General features: G+C 41.9%; 1 protein-coding gene across 1 annotated transcript in view; it reads left to right on the plus strand.

Moving 5' to 3' along the window:
• Positions 1-444: 444 nt before the first annotated feature.
• MPP7 (MAGUK p55 scaffold protein 7) overlaps positions 445-25,900 on the plus strand; it is a gene marked incomplete at its 3' end in the record, with an annotated part of 202,809 nt that continues 177,353 nt past the window's right edge. The window contains exon 1 of the mRNA XM_082844350.1: positions 445-571. Within this exon, the coding sequence (XP_082700476.1) occupies positions 535-571 (37 nt within the window). The 5' untranslated portion in view covers positions 445-534. The remainder of the gene's footprint in view (positions 572-25,900) is intronic.

The following is a 25,900-nucleotide window of genomic DNA, read 5'->3' on the forward strand; positions in this document are numbered from 1 at the left end:
GAGAATCTCTGCTCTACGTTTAGGAATACAGTTTTGAATTCTAACAGAAGGGAGGAATTTTAGAATGACGTTGGCTTACAAAAGCTTCCTTAAGTTCTCCACCTATGCAGTCAGTGGTTCTCAAACCAACTGTAAAAATCTTTAAGGAAACCTTGACACATTCACAAAGAACTTTCATGTTTTTAATTAGAAATCCCACGTCGAAATAAAAAACTCTCCCAGTTCATATTTGTCTGTGGTCTGTAGAAGAAATTGTGAAGATTGTGATCTCCCTAAATAATGTGTTGGAATCAGCATTTTGAATTAGTTACAGAAAGTTGCTATTTAGTAATCTTGCCTCTTCTATTTTTAATGTGTTCCTTTTCTTTGTAGAAACGGACTGCAGGAGACATAGATCTGGGTAGACAGCGTGGCTGCAGGCCTCAGGGTTGGCATCCCTGCCGCCTTTGAACGGAGCGTGTTGGCAGTTCAGGGCCCAGCTCAGCCTGCATCCTGCATCCCGCATCCCACATCCTGCATCCCGCATCCTGCATCATGCCCGCGCTGTCCGCAGGCTCGGGGAGCGACACAGGTATGGAGCCCGTGAGGGGCACTTTTCCTCCCATCCTTACAAATCATCCAGTTCACAGTGAAAACCAGCATTGCTTTAAGCGACTGCAGACAGGCTTGTCTTTCTGAAACCACAGTGAGGGCCATCATGGCCTCAGGATAAACGTTACTGGAGGGCGAGGGCGGGACCGCTTTCTTGGGTACTGAGGGCTCCTGCTAATGCTCTTGTGCTGTTTTGCATTTTGGAATAGTGCCGTACATTTACATTTCTTTGTTTAAAAATTAAGTATTTTAAAGATACAGAAAAGTGTGGAAGGTATCATGGTACTCATATTACCTGTCGCTCTACTTTAATCATAGCGATGAATTTTTTGGGCCGTAGTTGCTCAGACCTCTCATTTTTTCCCCCCATTTTTCTATTTTCTTCTTTCTGTCCAGAGGTGAAAACTGTTCTGAAGTTGATATATGTCATTAAAGAACTCAATTAAAACAAGCACATTGTTATCAGTTGTAAGACTTAGTGATACTTAAAGCTTTACAAGAAAGGGAAAAAAACTCATGCATGTATGTGTGTGTGAAATCCCCTCTTTCTGACCTGATTTAGAAGGTGGGATGGGGGTGGTCAGTGCCCCTTTGAAGCCCTTTCCTGGGGTTCCCCGGAATCAGCACTTTAGAAAAATGTAGATTCTTGGACCCTCCTCAGAATTATTAAAACAGAATGCGAGTGGGGTTGGGGAGCTGTAGCTTGCATTTTTAAGACCACTCAGAAGAGGGGGTGGCACAGAGTGTGGCTAAAGGGATGGGCTCTGTTGCACTGACCACACTGAGTTGGTCGCGTTAACACCCTTCTGTAACCAGCTGAGATATGTCTTGTCCTGGACAGCCACTGGCACCCTAGTTTTTAAAGAGCTGAATCACAAATGTGATTTTGTGTTGTGTTAGGTGACCCTGGCCTTGTCACGTGCACGATTTGCCCGTACCGTTCTTTGCTGTTTCAAGCAGAGCCGCACTTACACTTTGGCAAGTTTTTTCTTGTCTTTATCCATCAAGAATGATGTTTTTCTACTGTGATTTACACTGAGGATTAGTTTTTCTTAGGAAGTGATTTTGATTTTTAAATTACATAAAAATCTTTTTTTTTCTCAAGACATGAACTTGGAAGCAGCTCCTTTGGACAAAATTTTTTTTTCTTTTCAGTTTTTATATAGGCCCACATTGTGTTCCACTATATAAAATGAATGATTTAAGTTTCTGTCGTGGTTTGGGAAATTATAGATAAAATTTATTTGAACCGTAAATTTACTATAGTTTATGTAGTAAATAAGTTTTCTGCCTTGCCGTTCACCAAAAAATGGCTTAGTTTAATTGAATGCAAAATGTTGTTGATTACACCTAACATGGGGAATGATTAAAGTGGCAGTTTAGGCGTCAGTCGTGAAAAATACCATAGGCTATTTAGAATGGAAAAAGGACTGTAGGGCTTCCCTGGTGGCGCAGTGGTTTAGAGTCCGCCTGCCGATGCAGGGGACACGGGTTCATGCCCCGGTCCGCGAAGATCCCACATGCTGCGGAGCGGTTGGGCCCGTGAGCCATGGCCGCTGAGCCTGCGCGTCCGGAGCCTGTGCTCTGCAACGGGAGAGGCCACAGCAGTGAGAGGCCCGCGTACCGCAAAAAAAAAAAAAAAAAAAAAAAAAGGACTCTAGCACGCCTAGCTGGCCCGCTTGGTGCAAATCTAAAATGCTGGTGCGACTCACTCCCGGCTTTGCGATAGTTTTTGACCAGTGTGTCCCAATAAGGTTTGAGTTGGGCAGAGGAGATTGTTTTAAGAGTCACAGCATTCAGGGGGACCCCAGGGTGTGGGCACCCATCAGATGCCACGTTTTCTTGTCCTTCCTTGTAGACCAGATGCCATTGATCAGTCAAGGGTCATTGTTACTGTCAGCAGCGTTGCTTAGCGATGGTCTCCAGGGGAACAGCGTTAGCATAGCTGAAGGGCGGTTCTCACGCCGTGGGAGCGGGTGCAACTCACAGTGGCCCCAGTGCACGCGTGGTGCTCACGTGGGGAAGTGCTTGCTGTGTAAACTTCCACCACTTCCTCTTCCTCTGAGAGCAAACAGTTAGTTACACAAGTAATACATAAAACTACACAGATAAAAAAAGGAAAGAAACCCTTCCTACCCGCTCTTCCCCTTCCCCCAGTCTCCTTTTCTTTCTCAGTTTGATGAGTATCCTGCAAGAATTTTCTGTACATTAAACACTTATGTGCCTTTGTAAGTAAATGTGTGTGTACATAAGTATATTGTTTTGTCCTTTTTCTTATTTTTTAATCACAGATTCTGTCATACTCTATGGATTGTTCTGTGACTTTCTTTCTACACGAAGTAATGTCTCAAAGAGGTGTTTCTATGATATGTGTGTGTGCCTACATCTGTATATATAAACATAGATACTCCAGATTCTCTTCAACTAATGCATAGTTTTCCATTGTGTCACATTACATTGTGTAGTGAACCAGACTACCCTTAATGAAAGCCCTGGTTTTGTTCCTTTTGTAATATTTTAGGAGAAAAGATGCACACATTTAATGGATGTTGTCAAATTGTCCTCCAGAGGTGTTAAACCGCTTAACAGTCCACGGACGGTACCTTAAGAATCGTCTCCCCCATGTTCTTGGCAATATTCGATATTATGTCCTTATAATTTTTACCAATCTGATGGGGAAAATACGGTATCTTAAGTGTGAAATGTGCATTGCTACCAACATTGAGCACATTTCCCTTTGTTTAATGGCCATTATTCCTCTGTGATTTGTTCTTATCCTTTCCCCATTCTGTTGGTTTATCATTTTCTTATTTATTTGCAGTATTTATTTGTATTTTTTGTTGTTGGTTTTTTTTTTTTTTTTTTGCGGTACAAGGACCTCTCACTGTTGTGGCCTCTCCCGTTGCGGAGCACAGGCTCCGGACGCACAGGCTCAGCGGCCATGGCTCACGGGCCCAGCCGCTCCGCGGCATGTGGGATCTTCCCGGACCGGGGCACGAACCCGTGTCCCCAGCATTAGGCAGGCGGACTCTCAACCACTGCGCCACCAGGGAAGCCCTATTTATTTGTATTTTGTGTATTAACCCTTTGGGTCATTTTAGGTTGAACACCATTTCTTCTGGTCATTTGTCCTTTTTTTCTTCCTTAAATAGTATCATTTTTAAAATAGAAGTTGAAAACTTTTATATGGACAAATCAGTATTTTCTGTGTGGTGAATGTTCTTTTCCTTGTGCTTAAGAAGGTCTTTCCAACCTAAGGCAGGATTGAGAAGATAGTCTCTAAGATCTTCTTTTAATAATTAAAAAAATTTTGGGACTTCCCTGGCGGTCCAGTGATTGAGACTCCGTGCTCCCAATGTAGAGGGCGCAGGTTCAATCCCTGGTCGGGGAACTAAGATCCCGCATTGCCGCATGGCGTGGCCTAAAAATAATAATGATTTTAAAAATTTGATTTTACACATTTGGAATTTCAGTCCAACTAGTTTGCATGTGGAATGAGACAGTAATCAGATCTTAACGTATTTCCCACGTGAAGAGCCAGTAGCCCAGCCTTTTTACATAAATGTGTATTAGCCCCTTGTGTATACATATGTTCTGGGTTTTCTTTCTTAGCTATTATGATCTGGTGATCTTATTTAAAAAAATTTGTTTTTAAATTTTATTTTTAGAGTAATTTTAGATTTAGAGAACGATTATGAAGATAAGACAGAGAGTTCCAATAGCCTTTATACTTGTTGCCCTGATTATTAACATCTTACCTTAGTTTGGTACATTCATTTCAATTAGCAAATCAATACTGATACATTATTATTAGCTAAAATCTATACTTTATTCAGATTTTCTTAGTTTCCGTTAATATCCTTTTTTGGGTCCAGGGTCTCACATTATATTTAGTTGGCTTCGTCTCATTAGGCTCCTCTTGGCTGTGCAGTTTCCTTAGACTTTCCTTGTGTTTGACGACCTTGACCATTTCCGAGAGTAGTGCTGGTCAGATATGTAGTGGAATTCCCTCTGTTGGAATTTGTCTGATGTAAAGTGCCACTGTCGTCATATTGTATATTAAGGGGACGTGCTGTCCACTTGGTTTATGACTGTTGATGCTGACTAAGTGGCTGGTGTGATGTTCGCCCCACCTCCCCACTGGACAGTGACTCTGTCTGCCCACCCTGTCCCGCTGTGCTCTGGGGAAGGACGTCTGCGTGCCTCTTACATTCGAAGGGGGTGTGTCCTGCTCTCCGTCAGGGTGACGGATCTCTGTAACTTATTTGGAATACTTTCTCTCTTCTCTCCCATTAATTTATTCAATCCTTTTTCATATCCGTGTGGACTCTTGGATGTTTATTGACACTTCGGGACATAATTCACTTCTACTTCACTTATTTTGTTGTTCAAATTGTCCCAGCTTTGGGGCCACTGGGAGCTTTTTCAGTTGGTTTCTTTGACGTATCCCTATCCACAGGGGCGTGTTTTAAACGCTTCCTTACTTTGGGCATGACGGGATGCTCCAGGTTAATCTTGCAGTGCCCCGTCTAGAATCAGCCATTTCTCAAAGGACCTCCAGCTCCTTTTATTAGGGAATGGGATTAGAAACCAAGATCTGGATGGTAGGTTTGCACAGTGGTTTTTCTTTTAGGCCCTCTCATCTGGCAGAGCAAAGAAATACATGTGTGTGTACTGACCCGTGTATATATGCACATATATGAACATTTCTGTGTGCAATCGTCTGTAAGTATATTAAGCTACATATGAGTTCTTACTGGTGTCTCCAGCTCTAATCCGTAGGAAATGGATCATTTTAGCCTCCTTCCCTTGTCTGTAAATTCCCGCTGGCTACCACCACCCACCACGCGCCATCTATCTACTGAATTATTCAGCCCAGTGTGCGTGTGTGGTAGTGTCCAAACTGTTACCTGTCCCTCCTTGGGACACAGCTTATCAACTAGAGGGTTGATCTTGTTTTCGTTCCTGTGATAGTACCGTTCTGTTTTTAATCTTATGGACTCGTTCTTTCCCTGCAAAGTACCTGTGTTAGTTTTACAAATTCATTAGGTCTGAATTTCACAAATATCATATAATGTGGAATATAATATATATACAGAAACGCATATAAAACTTTCATAGTACAGTTTTAAGAGTGATTATAATGCCAACGTCCATGTGGTCACCACCTGAGGAAAGAAACTGAACCCCTGAGAGCATCCCGTGCGCTTCCTCCACTCGCTGCCTCCCCAGCCGCCATGGCGACGGACAGCAAAGAAGATCCTGCCTCACAGTGTGCACAAAACGTATGTTTTAAGCACCCCTAGGCACTTTGGTTTAATTTCGCCCGTTGTTGAGCTTTATAAATGGAATTTTACCACATGAACTTTTTTTAGGTTAGTGGTGACTGTTTAGAATGAGGGAAAAAATAACAAATTACGAATTTTTAAAAGTGGATACATAAAATAAATATTACAGAATCCAGGGGAAAAGCATAATATTTTAGTGAACTGCCTGACATACCTGTATACTTGGTTTTCTTCTTTATTTTTTGGCTGTCTACTTTTTGATTGCCTCTTCCTATGACGGTGATTTTGCAATATTTACTTTTGCAAGAGAAGAGAAAGGCGGTCCAGCCTGCAAAGGAGAAGTGCAGGATACTTGTGTAGACAGTACTCCTGACACTCAGTAACTCTCACTCCAGGTGTGTGGGTTTCCCTGACACCGAGCGGTTCTCTGCGACACCAGCTGGGTGTCCCAGAGCTCGGTTCTGACACACGCTGGCGGTCGCGCAGACCTCACAGGCTCAGTCCCCGTAAGACGCCCCAACTTCAGATACCAGTTACAAGTAATAGGCCCCCAGGTTGCCCACAGCTTCTGTCTAGCATGGCTGCAAAGTGGGGTCCCACAGCCGCCTCCTTGCATTCTGTCCTTTGCTAGAACAGCTCACAGAACTAAGGGAAAGATGTAACTCATCCTTGTCAGGTTACTGTGTAATAAAAGACAGGATAAAGGATACAGATGAGGAGATGCGTAGGGTGAGGTCTGGAAGGGTCCAGAGATCAGGAGACTCCGTCCCTGTGGGAGTGGGGGTCCGTCACCCACCGTGTGTAGAAGTGTTCACCAACACAGAAGCTCGCTGAACGCCGCAGTACTGGGATTTTTATGGTGGCTTCACCCCATGGGCGTGAGCCATTTATTCACTCCACATTCAGCCCCTTTCCTCCTCCGGGACGTGGGAAAGGCCCTGTCACTCCATATCTGTATCTGTTGTTCACGGTGGTCCATATGTCGTGGTAGCTCGTGGTAGCTGTAGTGTGCACTTCTTGGTTGTTCACGAGGTTGAGCACATGTTCACATTGGCCGTTTCGATGTTCTCTTCGTGAGGTACCGACTCACACCTTCTGCTTATTTTTCAATTGCCTGGTCTTCTGTGTAGGGCATTTTTCTGTGTCCTGGATTCCGTCCTTCGTCAGCTTTGCTAGCTGACAGCCGTCTTCTCTTGTTCTGTGGCCTGTCTTGTCATTCTCCTTGCCGCCTGCCCTGGTCCACGTGCAGGAGTCACACGTTTCAGTGCAGCTCATCACCACGTCCTTTATGGTGAGTGATTTCTGTATTTTATTCATGAACTATTCCTTAGCCTATGGTCAGGAACGTATTCATTTTTCCTTTTACATTTTGATTTTAATACTCTAGAATAGATTTTTGTGTAAGGTGTGAAGTAGGCTACAGATTAACTTTTCCCACGTGGATGTCCAGCTGTCCCTCCGTGACGCTGTAAAGACTGTCCTTTCTCCCCTGCGGGCAGAGCTGCCATGTGGGACCTTGATTACAGTGTTGACTGTCATTGTGACTCAGCGTCCTTAGTTCTAGATCTCAAAAGGAGTTACTTCAGCATTTCTCCGTTGTCATGCTCGCTCTGGGTTTTTTCCCTATATGCCCCTTATTAGATTAAGGAAGTTTCCTTTCATTCTTAGTTTGCAGAAAACGTTTTAAAAATCACTAGCCACTGAATTTTGTCAAGTGCGTTTTATTTGTTCATTGTAACCATATGATTTGTTTCCTTGCGTCTCAGTACAGCAAACATCACTGATGTTGGATGTTAAGCTAGCTGGCATTTCAGGGATGAGCCCAGTTTGCTCCTGGCGTCTTGCCCTTCATACAGCCTGCTGGATATGGCGCTTGCCCACATTTTATGTGCAGCTTTAGTATCTGTGTCTGTGAGTGACTGTAGCCTGTAATTTTCCTTTCCCATTCTCTCGTCAGATTTTCACAGTCACGTAGCGTGTTGGAAAGTCTTTACTCCCGTTCTCTTCTGTTCTTGTGTGTTCATTAGAATACTTCTTTTTATCATTTTAGATTTCCCCTTAATTATTTTGAAGTTATACACTCTCCTTCTCTATTTTTAATGGCTACCTTAGAAATGACAACATGCGTCCTTTATTATAAAATCCCCCATTAATCTGTACCTTTATTGTCATCCTGGACAGTCTAAAGACCTTACGCTCTTACCCTGTATGCTTCCCTCCCCGTTTATATGCTATTGTGTCATGTATTTTGATTCTCTATTAAAAAACAAAACCCAAACCTTGAAGATGTCAGCTTCATAGCATCTTACAACTTGGCATTTTAATCCAAGACGACTTTTCATCTGCTTAATATAAAACTCTTTAGAATTTCCACTATCGAAGGTCTGCTGATGTCCAACTGTCTCTGTTGTCGTGTCGGACATGCTTTCATTTGCCTTCATTTTGAAAGGTATTCTTACTAAGCACAGAATTCTAGGTTGGCATTATTATTTTTTCAGTGTACTAAGAACGAGAAGATGAAGAAACGATATCTTTAAAGTTGCTATTTAGAGATCAGCTGTCAGACTCTCTGTTTTAAAGTAATCTATCTTCTTTCTCTAAGATTTTCTTTTTTGATTTGGGTATCTATAATGCTATTCTTGCTGTGTGTCTAGGTAGAATTTCTTTTTTTTTCTATTCTTTTAGAATTCCTTTGGCTTTTTGGATGTATGTGTTCAGGTATTTCATGAATTCTGGAAAATTTTCGGTTGTTATCACTCAGATATTACCTGTACTCCATTCTTTCTCTCATTTCTCTTCCTGTGTGTCGGTTAAATACGTGTAAGACTTTTTCTGTGTCCCTTATTTCTCGTGTCACTCTTCTGGATTTACCTCTCTTGGCACTCTCATTCTTTTCTCTGAGTGACTCTCACCTGTCTTCCATTTTTAATCCTTCTTTCTGGAGCTGTGTATGATCCCCTTTACATCCCTGCATTAAGTGTTTAATTAATTAAAAAGTTTTTAAAAAATAAGTTGTTTAGTTCTTGAAAATGTTGTTTGCACCATAGATCAGTTTTGTTAGGAAATCTGGCTAACCTTATTTCCAACATCAAAATCATGATGTTTTTATCTTTGAAGTGATAGATTCACGTTCTTGGAGACACTGAGCGTATCACTGAGGTACACCAGGGAAGGAAGCCGCTTGAAATAACAAAAGACTTCATTCACATTGTCCGTCATGAAGGTGTTTTGTTCTCCTCTTTCGCTTCAAAGGCTGATATGATCATTTCCCCCCTTGATTGTTTGTGCATCTCATTGTTGGCCTTGCTGCTCTTTTCTCCTGATAGTTCCCCAAAAGAAGTATACCCTGTAGCTTTGAGCTGACCACGTTCGTATTTTCAGAGTTCCCTGCCTCAGCAAGTTGAGCTCATTAGGCATGTGGTGGATGGGTAGCTGTTATGTGTGAACAAAAAGCAGTGTGTGAACCCACATTTGGGTACAAGTTTTTTTCTTTTTGGTAGTAGTGTCCTTCTTTGCGCATAGAGCTTGTGCTCCCTTTAAACTGAATCAGTACACTTATTTCCATCCTCGTCTCTGCTCACAAACTGTTGATGAACTAAGTGAAGAAGTTTCTCTCCAGGTAGTACGGGTTTTTCAGTGTTTAACAGAAAAATCACTGCGTGGCATTTTCTCCCAGTGGCTCACAGGTGGAGACTGTGTCTCAGCTTCTGTCCTGCTGGTGGTTTCCTCCAAAGGGTACAGGCGGCATCTGCCAACACGCCTCCATGATGGCAGTGGCTCTCCCACAGTGCGCACCTCTGCTGCTACAGAGAGTCCCACAGAGTCATCTCATGGAGGAATTTCGCCAGTAATTTTCGTTCATTGCATAATATTTGTCTTTCATTCTGAGGCTCATGTTATAATCTTTATGGCAATAGTGTGACCTCTGTTTTAGCTGTAAGGAATGCAGTATTTAGTGATGTCTATATAGTTTTGGGTTTTTTTTTTCACTTTTAAGTTTTTTTAAATTGAGGTAAAATGTATATAATATAAAATTTGCCATATTAACCATTTTAAATGTACAGTTTAGTGGCATTAATTACATTCAAAATGTTGTGCAGACATCACACTGTCTATTTTCAAAACATTTTCATGACCCCAAACAGAAACTCTGTATCCGTTTAGCAGTAACTCCACTTGCCCCCGACTGCCGGCTTTTGACAGTCACCGTTCTACCTTCTGTCTCTCATTTTGCCTATTTCAGGTATTTCCTGTAAGTGGAGTCATGTAATATTTGTCCTTTTGTGACTGACTTACGCTACTTAACATAATGTTTACAAGGTACCTCCATGTTCTGATCCATGTGTCAGAACTACGTTCCCTTTTATGGCTGAAGAATATCCTTTTGTATGTACACACTGAATTTTGTTTATCCATCTTTCTGCTGGTGGACACTTGAGTTGTTTCTACCTTTTGACCGTTGTGAATAATGCTGCAGTGTCAGTTGTTGTTCAAGTATCTGTTGGAACCCCTGATTTCAGTTCTTTTAGGTGTGTGCCTAGGAACGCAGTTTCCTGCTCGGATTCTGTGTTTGGCTCTCTGAGGAGCCACCAGACTGTTTTCTAGTCTGCACCGTTTTATATTTTCACCAGCAGTGTATGAGAGTTCATATCCTCACCCATACTTGTTATTTTACGTAGTTTTAAAATTATAGTCATCCTGGCAGGGGTGGAGTGGTAGCTCATGGTGGTTTTGTGTGCACCCTCCTAATGACTGATGGCGTCGAGCATCCTCCAGGGCTTGCTGGCCGTGGCCAGGTGGCCCCTGAGTGACACAGGCCAGTTTTTCTTACATTGCTTATGCTTTTGTGTATCATATCCCCATGTCTTTTTATAACTGGAAATTTGCACCTTTTTACTCCCTTCACTCACTTTGCCCGCCCTCCACCCCCACCTCTGGCAATCACCAGTCTGTTCTCTGTACCTGTGAGCTGCTGCTTGTTGTTGCTGTGTTTAGATTCCACATATAAGTGAGATCATACGGTATTTGTCTTTCTCTGTCTGACATTTCACTTAGCATAATACCCTCAAGGTCCGTCCGTATTGTCACAAATGGCAAGATTTCATTCTTTTTTTAATGGCTGAATAATATGCCTCTGTGTGTGTGTGTGTGTGTGTGTGTGTGTGTGTGTGTGTGTGTGTGTGTGTGACATTTTATCTATTCATCTGTCGGTGGACGTTTAGGTTGTTTCCATATCTTGGCTATTGTAAATGATACTGTAATGAACGTTGGGGTGCATATATCTTTTTGAGTTAGTGGTTTTTGTTTGCCTTGGGTAAATACCCAGAAGTGGAAATGCTGGATCATATGGTAATTCTATTTTTAATTTTTTTGAAGAACCTCCTTACTGTTCTCCATAGCGGCTGCACCAATTTACAATCCTACCAACAGTGCATGAGGGTTCCCGTTTCTCCACATCCTTACCAGAACTTGTTATTTCTTGTCTTTTTGATAGTAGCCATTCTAACAGGTGTGAGGTGGTATCTCATTGTGGCTTTGATTTGCAGTTCTCTAATAATTAGCAGTGTTGAACATCTTTTCATGTGCCTGTTGGCCCTCTGTATGTCTTCTTTGGAAAAATGTCTATTCAGATAATCTGCCTTCTTTTTAACCCCTTATGATATATATAATTTGCAAATAATTTTATTTTATCGGTTGCCTTTTGATTTTGTTGATGGTTTCCTTTGCTGTGCAAAAGCTTTTTAGTTTTATGTAGTTCTGCTTGTTTATTTTTGCTTTTGTTGCCTTTGATTCTGGTGTCAAATCCAAATCATCATTGCCAAGACCAGTGTCAAAGGAGCTTCCTGCCTATGCTTTCTTTTAGGAGTTTTATGGTTTCAGGTCTTACATTCACATCTTTAATCCATTTTGAGTTAATTTTTTGTGTAAGGTGTAAGGTAGTGCTCTAGTTTCTTTCTTTCTTTTTTTTTTTTTTTTTTGGCCTGTGGCTGTCCGGTTTTTCCAGCACCAGTTATTGAAGAGACTCTCCTTTCCCCATTGTATATTCTTAGCTCCTTTGTCATAAATTGAATGACCACAGATGCCTGTTTCTGGGCTCCCTATTCTGTTCAGTTGATCTATGTGTCTGTTTTTATATCCTTACCATACTGTTTTGCTTACTATAGCTTTGTAATATAGTTTGAAATCAGGGAGCATTATGCCTCCACCTTTTTATTTCTCAAGTTTGCTTTGGCTGTTGCAGTCTTTTGTGGTTCCATACAAATTTTATGACTGTTTGTTCTATTTCTGTGAAAAATGCCTTTGGAATTTTCATAGGGATTGCACTGAATCCTTTGGGTAGTAGATTTCTTTGGGTAGTGTGGACATTTTAACAATATTAATTCTTCCAATCCTTAAGTGTGGAATATCTTTCCGGTTATTTGTGTTTCTCAATTTCTTCCATCAGTGTCTTAAAGTTTTCAGTGAACAGGTCTTTCACGTCATTGGTAAAATCTGTTTCTAAGTATTTTATTCTTTTTGATGCAGTTGTAAATGGGATTACTTTCTTAATTTCTCTTTCTGATAGTTTAGTGTATGGAAACACAGTAGATTTCTGTACATGATTTTGTATCCTGCAGCTTTAATAAATTCATTTATTTATTGTAACTTTTTTTGGTGGCGTCGTTATGGTTTTCTATATATAATAGCACATCATCTGCAAAGAGTTACAGTTTTACTTCTTCCTTTTTGATTTGGTTACCTTTTATTTCTTTTCCTTGTCTGATTGCCATGGCGAGGGCTTCCAATACTTTGTTGAATAAAAGTGGTCAGAGCGAGCATCCTTGTCCTGCTCCTGATCTTAGAAGAAATGCTTTCAGCTTTTCACCTTTGACTATGATGTTAGCTGTGAGTTTGTCTTAAATGGCCATTATTATATTGAGGTATGTTCCCTTTATACCCACTTTGTTGAGACTTTTTATCATGAAGGAATGCTGAATCTTGTCACATGCTTTTTCTGCATCTATGGAGATGATCATATGATTTTTATTATTCATTCTGTATACGTGGTGTATCACAAATTGATTGATTTGCGGATGCTGAACTATCCTTGCATTCCTGGAATAAATCCCACTTGATTATGGTGCATCACCTTTTTGATGTATTGTTGAATTTCGTTTGTTAATGTTTTGTTGAGGATTTTTACAGCTGTGTTCATCAGGGATATTAGCTTGTGATTTTCTTTTCTTGTGTTGTCCTTGCCTGGTTTTGATATTAGGGTAATGCAGGCCTTGTAAAATGAGTTTGGAAGTGGTCCCTCTTCTATTTTTTGGAAGACTTGAGAAGGATTGGCATTGATTCTCCTTTGAATGTTTGCTATAATTCATCGGTGCCGCCATCTGGTCCTGGGCTTTTGTTCGTTGGGAGGTTTTTGATTACTAATTCAATCTCCTTATTAGTAATGTCTGTTCACATTTTCTGTTTCTTTATGATTCCCTCTTGGTAAGTTGTATGTTTCTAAGGAATTTACCCATTTCTTCTAGGTTGTCCAGTTTGTTGGTGCATATTGTTTGAAGCAGTCTTTTAATGATCCTTTTGTTTTTGTAGTATCAGTTCTAACAGCTCCTCTTTCATTCTTGATTTATTTATTTGAGTCCTCTCCATTTTTTTTCTTGGTGAGTTTGTCAGTTTTATCTTTTCAAAGGACCAGCTCTTGGTTTTATTGATTTTTTTTTCCCTCTTGTCTTTAAGTCTCTAATTCGTTTAATTCTGCTGTAATCTTTTCAAAATTTCCTTCCTTCTACTACCTTTGGGCTTTGTTCTAGTCCTTGAGTTATAAAGTTTGTTTATCTGAGATTTTTCTTGTTTCTTGAGTTTCAGGCATTTATGCCTATGAAATTCCCTCTTAGGAATGCTTTGCTGCATTGCCTAAGTTTTGGTGTGTTGTATTTTAACTTTTATTAGTTTGTTGATCTCTCCTTTGATCTCTTCAGTAACATTATTGAATCTCCACGTACTTGTGAATTTTCCAGGTATTTCTCTAGTACCTGATTTCTAGTTTCATACTGTTGCAGTCAGAGGTGCAAAAGGTGCTTGATATGATTTCCATCTTCTTAAATTCGTTAAGACTTATCTTGTGACTTAACATATGATACTTCTGGAAGGTGTTCTGTTTGCACTTGAGAAGAATGTATATTTGGTTTGGTTTGGTTTGGATGGCATGTTCTGTATCTATCTGTTAAGTTCTTCTGCTCTAATGTGTCACTGAAGGCCAGTGTTTCCTGATTTATTGCTTTTCTGTTTGGATGAGCTATTCACTGATGTAAGTGGGGTATTAAAGTCCCCTACTATTATTGTGTTGCTGTCTGTTTCCTCCTTTAGGTCTGTGAATATTTGCTTTCTCCTATATTGGGTGCATAAATATTGACAAATGTTATGTCCTCTTGTTGGATTGACACCTTTATCATTATATAATGACCTGTTTTGTCTCTTATTACAGTCTTTGTTTTAAGGTCTGTTTTGCCTGATGTAAGTGTAGCTACCCCAGATTTCTTTCTCGGTTTCCATGTGTATGGGATATCTTTTCCATCTGTTCACTTTCAGTTTGGGTGTGTCCTTACGTATGAAGTGGGTCTCTTGTAGGTAGCAAATAGCTATTGATAGGTCTTGTATTTTAATCCATTCAGGCAGTCTGTGTTTTTTGATTGGATAATTTAGTCTATATATATTCAAAGTAGTTATTGATACGAATGTACTTACTGCCGTTTTGTTAATTGTTTTTAGGGCTGTTTTGTAGTTCCTCTCTTCCTTTCTTCTTCTCTTGCTCTCTTCTTTTGTGGTTTTATAACTGTCTTTAGTGGTATGTTTAGACTCCTTTGTCACTGTCTTTTGTGTATCTCCTCTTAATTTTTTTCCTTTGTGATAACCGTGAGGCTTGCCTGTAACAACTTACATTTATGACAGTATTTTAAGTTAATAGCAACTTACGTTTGAATGCATTCTAAGGCTCTGCATTTTTACTTCCTCCACCACTCTTATGTTTTTGGTGTTACGTTTTATCTTTTTATCTTGTGTATCCCTTAACTAGTTATTGTGATTACAGTTATGTTTACTGCTTTTGTCTTTTAAACTTCACACTGGCTTTATAAGTGATTAATCCACTACCTTTTCTATGTATTTACCTTTACCAGTGAGATTGCTACTTTTATATATTTTCCTTTTACTAAGGGGCATCATTTCTTTTCAGCTTAAAGAAGTCCCTTTAACGTTTCTTTTAAGGCCCATTTAGTGGTGATGAACTACTTCTGCTCTTGCTTGTCTGGAAAACTCTTTACCTCTGCTTCCTTTCTGAATGGTAACTTTGCCTGGTAGAGTATTCATGGTTGGAAGGTTTATTCTTTCAGTGCTTTGAATATATCATGCCACTCCCTCTGGCCTGCAAAGTTTCTGCTGAAAAACCTGCTTATAGTATTATGGGGGTTCTCTTTTATGAAAGAAGTTGTTTTTCTCTTGCTACTTTTCAGAGTCTCTCCTTGTCTTTAACTTTTGATGTTTTAATTGTAGTGTGTCTTGGTGTGGTTCTCTTTGGGTTCACCTTATTTGGACTTCTCTGGGCTTCCTGGACCTGGGTGTTGTTTCCTTCCCCAGGTGAGGGAAGTTTTCAGTCAGTATTTCTTCAAATAACTCTTCTGCCATTTCTCTCTCTCTTCTTCTGGGATCCCTGTATTGTGAGTGTTAGTCTGCTTGATGTTGTCCCATAAGTTACTTAGCTGTCTTTACTTTTTTCCTTCTGTTTTTGATTTTCTTCTTCTTTGAGTTCCTCTTCTCTGTCTTTGAGTTCACTGGTCCTTTTTTTTCTGGTTCGTGTAGTCAGCAGTTGAATCCCTCTAGTGTCGTTTTTAGTTCAGGTATTTTACCCTTCAGCTCTGTTACTTCTCTATGGTGTTTTCTGTCTTCTGTCTCTGTTGCAGTTCCCACTGTGTTCATCAGTTCTCTGCCTGAGTTAAGTGAGCATCTTTATCACCACTACGTTTTCCCTTTTATGAGGTAAATTACATACCACTGTTCATTAAGGCTTTTTCCTTAGGTTTTACCTTATTCTTTCATTTGGGATGTATTCCTCTGTATCTTCATTTGCTTGACTCTGTGTTGGTTTCTGTGTATTAGATGAAATAGCTACCTTTCCAAGTCGTGAAGGGTTGGCCTTCTGTAGGAGATGAACCTTATTTTTCAACCCTGCCCTAACCGGTGTCTCTCAAACCTTTGTGATTTTCCAGCCATCCTATTTTATTTTTAGTGGCTCCCAGTAGTTGAGGGTGAGCTAAGACCAGCCATTGTCCCAAAGGAGAGGATCTCAGCAACTAGATTCAGGCTGATTGGAAGCCAGACCCTCAGGCAGCAGCTTTTAAAGAACGCAAACACGTATCCAGTCTTGTGCGCGTAAGCCCTGCTGTCCACAGACCAGCGGATCTGGAGGGGTCCTCTGGGTGGCAGCCAAAAAGTCAGGGCTCCAGGTGAGTGTATAAGCTCCTTTCTGGGAGTTACTGGTGAGCTGTAGTGAGGCAGAGGGAGAACAAACAGGTGTCTGTGCCTGGCCCGCACCTCCATTGCCTCTAGGCACGTGACACCCCTGGAGCCCCTGCGCCCGAGGCTGCGGCTGCAGAGCAAGCAGGTTGGCCCCGCTCGCAGAAGGGCAAGGAGTGTGTTTTCAGTGTGCTGGCCGTGCGGTGCCCTTGGGGTGGGAGTTGGCCAAGAACTCTATGACGGTTACGTCATGGGACCCAGGAATGGAAGCCCCCCTGGCCTCGAGAGCCAGGCGCAAAAACTGGGTCACCAGATGTACGTAGAAGCTTCCCTCGGGGGGATGCTGGCACTCCGGAGCAGCACAGAGGGAGGGAGAGCGTGAGGGTGTCACACGCTGCCCGGAACGAGGCGGACAAAGTTGGCACCTGCCGTGAGAAGGAAAAAATGAGAAGCAGCAGCAGAGAGAGAAGAAAGGTGGCGCGCACTGGCGTTAGCAAGGCAGAGGGAGAGTGGAAGACGACCCCACCAGAAGGGAGAAGGAAGCGGCACCTGCTGGCTTTAGCAATTGTCAGCCGAAAAAGACGCACAACCTAAAAGTTGAGAATTATGTTTCATTTGGCGAACCTTCCGAGGACTTCAGCCCAGGAGGCACCCTCTCGGGTGCTCTGAGGAGCTGCTGTGAGGAGGCGACGGGGGGAGCCAGGATCTGTAGGAGTTTCTGCAACAAAGACCAGGTTGTCGGAACTTCAGAAGATTACTGTTCATTACAGAAAAGCAGACACCTCAAGTTAAGGAATTTAGCGCTTTTCTATGTATGGGAGGATGCAAGAGTCTGGCCTCATTGAAGTCATTCCGTTGATGTGCACTTTAACTGTCTAGGGCCAGGACCCTGCTTTTCTCCATCCTGAATCCCCTCGGGTGCACGGTCAGGGCGGCTGCAGTGGCTGAGGGCTTGATGGCCACAGCATCCTTTGTTTACTGACATGGCAGGTGACGTTCTCCACCCACACAGGGAAAAAGGAGAGCAGGGATATGGCCCCCGCCAGCCACTGTCCTTGCAGAGAATTCGAGTAGGCCCCTGCCACCCAGACCGACACTTTAAAGTTAGCAGATGAGTCTTTTTCACTTAAAGTCTGGGTGAGTTTTCAAAGGGCTACTTCTGCACTGGGCCCCGTGGTGGGTGAGTCTGTGTAGGGGCCCTTTAAGGACTGTTTCTCAGCTTCCCTCCCACAGCCTGGTAGATCTCATGGGCCTGAGCCCCATTGTGACCACATTTTAATTAACAACATTTTAGGGTATAATTGCAACTCTGTGCTAGTCTTAGCGTGAACGAAGCATGGAGCCTGCTGAAATTTTCTTTGTTGCCATAAAATGGCTGACGACATTTTATAACAACACTGTGTAACTTTTCCAGCAGGATAATAAAAAGTGCACTTTAACAAAAATGTTTGGAGCCTTCAGTTTCTACTGAAGTTTTTTTTTAAAGTTTGGTGTTCAGATTGTTCCCTCTTGAAGCGCCAGGCCTGTTAGGTTTTTCTTCCTTGGTTGGTAACTGGTAGACAGACCTCTTTCGGAAACTCATTCATCACCATCGTTTCTGGTGGTTGAGCACATTTTCACCTTTACCTTTGTCAGCCCTGTGAAATCCTGTAGCTTTGCAGTGATGTTTATGGTATCCAAGATAAAAACCAATGACGTTAGTGTAGCGGGCATGTGTTTGATAGGAAGGGATATTGAATGAGGGCTAATATTGTGCGTTGTCGGTTTACTAGTGAATATCGTCACGTTCACTTGCCTTTGTAGCCTCGTAACATTTGGTACTCAGATCATACTCAGAAGACTGGGAACCTCTGATTGTATTACTCTTTTCTGTCACTGTTTTATGCTTCTGTGAGCGAATTTGAACAAATGACTTGACATAATTATAGTTGTATAATTTTCCAAACACAAATGGCAATGAGGAGATGCCATGAAAGTTGATGAGAAGGAACAAGGATTCTGACAGGCATAACTGCTGCAGCACCTGTGTGGCCTAGGAAACAGTGACAGCACTAGATTTCTGCAAAAGTCATCACCCTGTTGCAAATTTGAACATAGGTCAACAGAGTTTTGATTTTTTTCCCCCTTGGACGGTGCTAAATTCCCAGTGGGAACAAGTGCCTGTGGACCGCGTAAGGGACCATTGGACCCTGTAATTGTCAGCAGGTGGCAACTTAAGAATTGATCTACTCTTTCATTGTGTTGTACACATAAAACTAATGCCATGTTATATACGTTGTATGTCAATTTTATCTCAAGAACAGTAATAAAAAAGAATCTGCTCTCTTGCACTGTTTCCTCAGAGGCTTGAAGCCCAGTTCCACATTTGGAAAAGTCCCTTCCTTGCCCCCCTGGCAATCTCTTGATTGGTAGAACGTGCTGTGCTAAGTGACATTTAAATTAAAGGGGGCATTTTTTGGTGTCCTTCCTATGAAATAAATGAGAATTGTTATATCAAGAGTCTGTTTTTATAACCCAGATTCCATATGTGCGTGTGTGTGTACATGCTAACTGAAATTAGCCGAATCACTAGGCTTTATTTTGCGATGCTCTTCCTTATCACAAAAGAGATTCTGCCTTTTACAAAAAATTCTTAATACAATCTTAGGGTTTAGTTTTAAAAGGGGGTTATTGGCAGTTTGAGTGATCTTGGTAGATTTTAAATCCCTGCTGCTGTGGAATTGTTCATTACAAAATATTCTTTTCTCTTTGGTAGTAAGAACTTTATTTAGTGGGTTTATATTGTTCTTGGAACTTGGCATCCAAAAGATGTGACTCTTTTTTCCTTTTAGAAGAGACCTTGAGAGACACACAGTGAGCAGTTATAGTAAAAATGGAGACCAAACTGTTACTGAATTGGTCGACTGGACCCAGTCAGGGTCCTAGCCTGGGCCGGACCCCCATCCCAGCCAGGGAGGTTCTCTTTCCAGTTGGATTCATGCAGCCAGTAACGAAACCGGTGCTGATACTGGAACCAGCCCCAGCTTTCTTCGAAGGATGGAGAAGCGGGAACCTAGTTTGCAAGTCAACTTCTCAACCCAATTCAGGTGGAGACACCACATACATAGGAGGGTCGAGGAGAAAGGGAGGGAATTGGGAAGAGAGGGAGGAATATTCATGAGTTATTCAAGAACAGGGGTGTGGCTTGGACCCAGAACTGAGGGAACTCTCCTTTTCAGTCCTTGTATGGGCTTTTCTGGTTGTCATGGCAACTGTCAGCTGTCATGGGCTGGTGGCTGTGTCGTTTAGCAGATGAATCACAATGACCATGTAATGAGGCTTAGCGTCTACAGGAGGTCACATCTTCCGCCATCTTGGGTTTGGTTGGTTCCAGCCAGTTCCTGTTTTTCTCTCGCAGCTTCCCCCTGAAACTTAGGTAAGAGCAGTTGGTTTCCCTTTGAGGAAGGGCGGGGGTATGATTCTGGGGCAACAGCCTTGGTAACAAAACCAGGAAGATGGTTTTGTGTTGTTAAGATGTAACTGAACAGCTATTATAAGGGTATTGAAATCAGTACAATTTAAAAAATATTTTATTTGCCAAAACTCACATTAAATGTTAAACTTCTCTTTCTGATGTAGTGTACTTGAACCTCCTAAATTTTTAAATACTGTCCAAGAAGTGCATGTGAACCGTGTCTTAAGGTACGGGACAGAGTGTCTAAAGTCTGTAATGCTTCTTGACACGTGAGGATTGTGAAAACAAACCACTCTTGTAATTATTGTGAAAGGATTTTTGTGATAGCAGATATTTCTTAGACGGAATTTTTATGACACAGTTTGAATGCAAAGATGTTATTTGGGGTTGCCTTCATTATGTAGGGATCTAGTTTCGTATTTGATTTCATTTTTTCCTGCAAAGGTAATCCAGGGATGCAGCACTCTTAGTAGAATAATTTCTCACTACTTCCCTGGTTTGAAGTGCTACCTTTATCTCATACTAGATTCTTTACGTGTACTAGGTCTCTTTCTGGATCTTCTCTTACATTTCAGCAGCTTTAAACTGGCCACTCTTGGAGTTTTGAGGGTGCGGTTTACCCCTGATGATTATGATTTCTGTTACAGACAAAATTTCAAGCAGTTTAAAGAAGATTTGTGTAGGCTGGAAGGGTGGGAAGCATTTACGTCGGTGGTTATCAGTTTTGAGCCACCAATTTATTATTTTTAGCTTAAAATAGATTATTAGATTAGTAGATTATTCCATTTATTATAAGATTCATGCATGGAAGTACATTGTCATCACTATTTGGAAACTGTCTTACCTACCACATCTTTTCCCCATGGAAGCAGTTTTTTTTTTTTTTTTTTTTTTTTTTGGCGGTACGCGGGCCTCTCACTGTCGTGGCCTCTCCCGCTGCGGAGCACAGGCTCCGGACGCGCAGGCTCAGCGGCCACGGCTCACGGGCCCAGCCGCTCCGCGGCATGTGGGATCTTCCCAGACCGGGGCACGAACCCGTGTCCCCTGCATCGGCAGGCGGACTCTCAACCACTGCGCCACCAGGGAAGCCCGGAAGCAGGGTTTTCGTATGTTTTTGATAACACAGGTTTTCTCAGGAGCACAGCTGTTGCGTTACCGTGGAGCAGATTGTTCTTGGGGATGTCATGAAGGATATTTCAGGAGAATCCTTGAAAGGGATTGAGAAGAAAGCCATTGAAGTGATTCTTTCTCTTGAACTCTGCTTTCCTTTCACTTAATTGCTTATTAAATTCAACTAACAAGCCTCCAAGAGGAAATGCTAAAAACAGATGATGGCATCTACTGTGCAGCTAGTAAGGGCGGCCCAGGTGCCGGGTGTTTTTTGTATTCCTTCATCTGTAAAACAGGGAGGTGTTAGTTTGCGGAGCACTCGTTCTTTATCTCTGCCGATCATTGCAGTAGTCCTGGGAGAAGGCCTCACCTCTCCTTCTGTACAATCAGTGACCTGCCTTCTGCTCACTTGGTTTCTCTTGCAGTTCCTCATCCTCCTGATGGATGTTGGTACCTACTGGTGTGTTCACTGTTTACCATGTAATACACCGAATAGTAGCTACGGAAGTTAGAGTTAATATTAAGTTAAGATTAGGTTGCCGTCCTGCAGTGTAAGTTAAAATCCAGATACGCTATTTGGCTTGGTCTCACTGTATGTTATGCTAAATTTTAAATATATTATAAATATGGAAATAAGTGGAAATAAATCCTATTGTACTATTAACTGCAATAAAACAAATACAGCGCTTTAGCTTTTGTAGCCAACTGTTCCAGGCCAGGAGGCCCTGTAACTGGTTAAATACAGTATAAGTGTGTACCCAGTTTTTAGAAGACAGTTATCGGCCGTACTTTACAAGAGTTTTACAAGTAATTTTCACTTTGCTGTGCCTTCATCTTCTGGAATCAAAGTGTTGTTACATTGACGGGTGTGGAGGACGCCGTCTGCGAGGCCACCACGGCCAGCGTGCACTTAGTTAGGAATTGGACCCGACGTAGGTTTAGAGGCGGCAGCTAAACGTGGGAGTTCTGTGCAGGTGTGTGCGCTTACTCTGTTAACTCACCCTGATTTATATATAGACTTTAAGGCACCCGATACCTCGTTTCAGTGCGCTTCGCAGATACTGTTTTTGCAAATGAAAGGTTTGTGGCAACCCTGCATTGTCAGATGATGGTTAGCGGGTTTTCGCAATAAACTATTTTTAAATTAAGTTATGTACATTGGGTTTGGGGACATAATGCTGTTGCACACTTAATAGGCCGCAGTGTAGTGCAAACATAATTTCTATACGCACTGAGAAACCAAAAAACGTGTGACTCAGTTTATTGCGATACTCGCTGTCTTATAGTGGCCTCGAACTGAACCGTAGTGTCTCTGAGGTAGGCTTGTCATTGTGTAAGCTGGAACTAAGCAATCTGCCGTTTTGTAATTATTAAAATTATTTTGCGTATTTAAAAACTCAGCCTGCCGAATGCTTTAACAAGTTATTTGCAGTTGAGGGAGAGTGTAAAAAAGAGAACGCCTCTATCGGGGTTGAATTAAAATATTTTAGTAGTATAGGTAGTTTGGGAAATAAAACGTAGTTTGAAGGAGGAAAATTGAGGCCTGTTGTGAGCGGCACTGAATCGTGCTGATTATTGTACCTTTGACAAAGTGGAAAATTGAAAGCTTGGCGTATCCCATTTTATTAATATAATAAAGTTTTATATTGTTGTTCTGGGCGTCGATATATGTTCTTTAGTGTTTATTGGCCCACGGTTATAGTAAAACGGTTTAGCCCTGTGCCTGGCCATACTGTATAGAACACAAATATCAAAACTAAGGGAAAAACCGAACACATGTATTTCTCTTTCCCAAGTCGTCTTCTCTATGATTTCTCAGCATTTTGGTCAATGTGATTGGACACAGAGCACATCTTTTTTATCATTTAACATAGGTTTATAGCTTCCCCAGACTTGTTGTAATAATGAAGCTATGAGGGAAATGACAAGAATGGTGATATTAAATTTCTCTAGACTCACAGTAAATTTTTCCATCCTGATGGCAGGAATGCCGAGCATCTGGAATCTGCGAGAAGAGTGAATTGTTTGCTGTGGGAAGACTGTCATCAAATTCTGAGCCGTTTATTCTCTTAGGAACTACTGTCCTGTACAGAATGTTATATTTTTATAGAAGCACTTTGCTGGAACTGGAAAAATGTCTTCACTTCTTCATGCTTCTGTATTTTTTTTAGATGTTATTGTTTTGAGAATTTTATTTGTGATAAAATGTCACATTTTATCATTAATTTCCTTTGATTTAATAATTATTTATATTTGTCCAAATACAGTAAAATAACAATAGAAAATAAATTGTCCTAAACAAAGATTCCTTTACAGTTCATATAGGTAAATCTATGAGACATCGTTGTCATCTGTGCTCTTGAACTTTCAGCGTATCTGCAATATGTGTAGCGATACCTTCCCCCTAGTTATGACATAGCTGTAGTTCTACAAACTTGCTGTGAAAGAGGAGGGAAGGAATGTGCGAAATTCTCTGTTGGTTTTGGTGAAAACGTTTCTCAGATCAGGAGTTAAGATTCCAATTAGCCCTGGATCATGCTGGGTGTTTACGGCCAGTTTAAGTGGTAGAAGTTTCTTCGTGTTGTGTGTGTGTCTAGGACAGCACAACCTTTTTCTCTGTTTAGTGAATGTTTACTCTGAGGTAGACTCCTGAGTCTTGGTGTTCTGCTGTCCTTGTGTTTGGAGGTAGTACTGCTGAGGCTGGTTCGATCACTACAGCAGGTGGGTGTGATTGCCTACGACGTGAGCCAGAACCTCTGGTTAGAACGCTCGTCCTCGAGTGCTGTGGTCCCTGCTACAGGTGTACAGCTCGGTAGTTGGCTCGCTTAGACGAGATGTTCTTCTCCTCAGTTTAGCGGCGTCCGGTCGGTGTGTGTCTGCCTCACCTGCTGTCCGTCATCAGCTCAGGCTAAACACGGGGCCGATGGGGCTGTGGCTTTGCCTCCCGCCCACAGCCTGTTACTCGCTGGGAGCACAGGTTTCCCCGCGGGCGAATAGCCTTAGTGTCCTATCTGTCCTTTACTCCCAAGACTCCTCCCCCCCCCCCCCCCAAATCACGACGCTTCGTGTTCTAACCAAGCCTCGCGCTGCCCAGCGGTGCTCCAGTTCCATCACTGTCTCGGGTGACCCGTGGCCACTTCGCAGGAGGACTGCGGGAGCCCTCTCCCCACTGACGCAAGGTTAGTCATCGGTGCTGCTTGAGTGGTGATCCACTCATCGCTCTGATCTGGCCCCCCAGGAACTTCAGTTTCATTTAGGCCTCAAGTCTGCCCAGCAGCTACGAACCGTCTTCCATCTGATGAGTTAGTACAGCCATAGCTCCCGTCCCTTGCCCACTTCTCTTTAGACTTTCTGAACTTCTCGCTTGAGTAGGTTAGAGGCTTCTGTTTTTTGCTTTGCCCTTGGATTATTTTTGATGTAGTCTAGATGGTGTGTCTACACTTTACAGTCTCCTTGATAAAAAGAAACTTCTGTGTTGTTTGACAAATGTGACACCCCTGGTCATTTTCCTCTCTTACAGAGCATTATGACTTTTCCTCATCTGTGCAGGAAATAAATACGTTGACTGATTTCTCTTTTCAGTCCATTATTCGTGTTCCCTGTCCACGACCTTATTTTAGTGATTCAGAAGAAAATTTTGACAATAAAGATCAGTTTGGTGAAGTGATCTGTGCCAAGTGGTGAAGTCTTTTTGTGACTTTTTGGTATAAGTTCTTGACCGATGCAGTTTTTCTGACCTCTGAGGATGTTGTATTGTCTGTGAAGGATGTCCTTGTGAAGTTTCAAATTCCAGAATCTTTTGTATCTCGATAGAACTGTGTAGCTTTGAAATGGAAGATAAAAGTCTCTCAAAAATGTTTCAGCACTGACAGTCTAAACAGGAATTCTTGGCTTTTTTCTTACGAAGATGTTAATTATGTCAAGAATTCTTGGGAAAATTGCTGCAAGACCCGTTGTTAAAAGGCTCAAAACAAGATCTGTTTTTTAAAAAAAAAAACCAACTATTACCTCTTGAGATGAATTATCCTGCTGGCTGGTTTTGCACTTTCTCTGCGTGCAGCCAGGATTCCCTGATGCTCAGTTTTGCCAAAAGAAGGAGGATATGAGTGATTTTATGACAAGGCTGATCCTGTATCTGCTGCACCGTTTTCCATTGTCACTTCAGGAGGCAGCGGCGCAGAGGTCCAGAGTGATCGAATAATTGGAATGAGAATTTGTGGTCAGATCTGCTCTGAGTCATTTGTTTTCGCAAGGCTACTGCGGCGTGGGGTAGCTCTTCATCTCCGGAGTGTTTCCTTGTTGTGTCTAACCCTGGCGGGCTGGAGAGAGTGGGGAGTGTTTAGAATTAGCTCAGTGAAGGGGTTACTGTTACTCTTCTGTAGTCACTTGAAGCACTGGAAGGCGAGTCCAGTTGCTCAGCACGCTAGTGGGAATGACCAATGACTGGTTCCTGGGAGCTTCGGTTTGGATCTTGAATTAGGACCGTGCGTCAACACAATTTACACAAGCCAGTGTTGTAAGAACGTTGTCAGCGAATACATGACATGGACATCACCAGAATTAGAGTTAGTGCCACTTCTTGCAAGTATTTGTTGCGTTACGTTCATCTTGAAGGTTTTAGTGCTGTTTTAGAGCTGGGACCATTTGTCGTCTTTCTTCCCACTTTTCCTTATCTACTGTGCAGATGTCTAGACTGACCTGAGTCAGGGGTATGTGATCACTTTCTTCATTTCTCTTCTCGCTAGTTCACACTTTACCCGGTACATGGGGTCCATCACTGCCCGTCTTTACTGCCCGTCGTGGAAAGCTTTTCTCCAGCAGCATAAACTTACATTTTCTATTCTGTCTCCTTGATGCCCGGCATACGCATATGTTTTAGGTTTAATTTGGAATTTATTTTTGTTTTAAATACATAGGATATACAGTTAAATGAGGCAACATTCTGAGCTTTACAGAT

Source organism: Leucopleurus acutus, assembly GCF_964270905.1.
Source record: "Leucopleurus acutus genome assembly, chromosome: 1".
Taxonomy (NCBI): domain Eukaryota; kingdom Metazoa; phylum Chordata; class Mammalia; order Artiodactyla; family Delphinidae; genus Leucopleurus; species Leucopleurus acutus.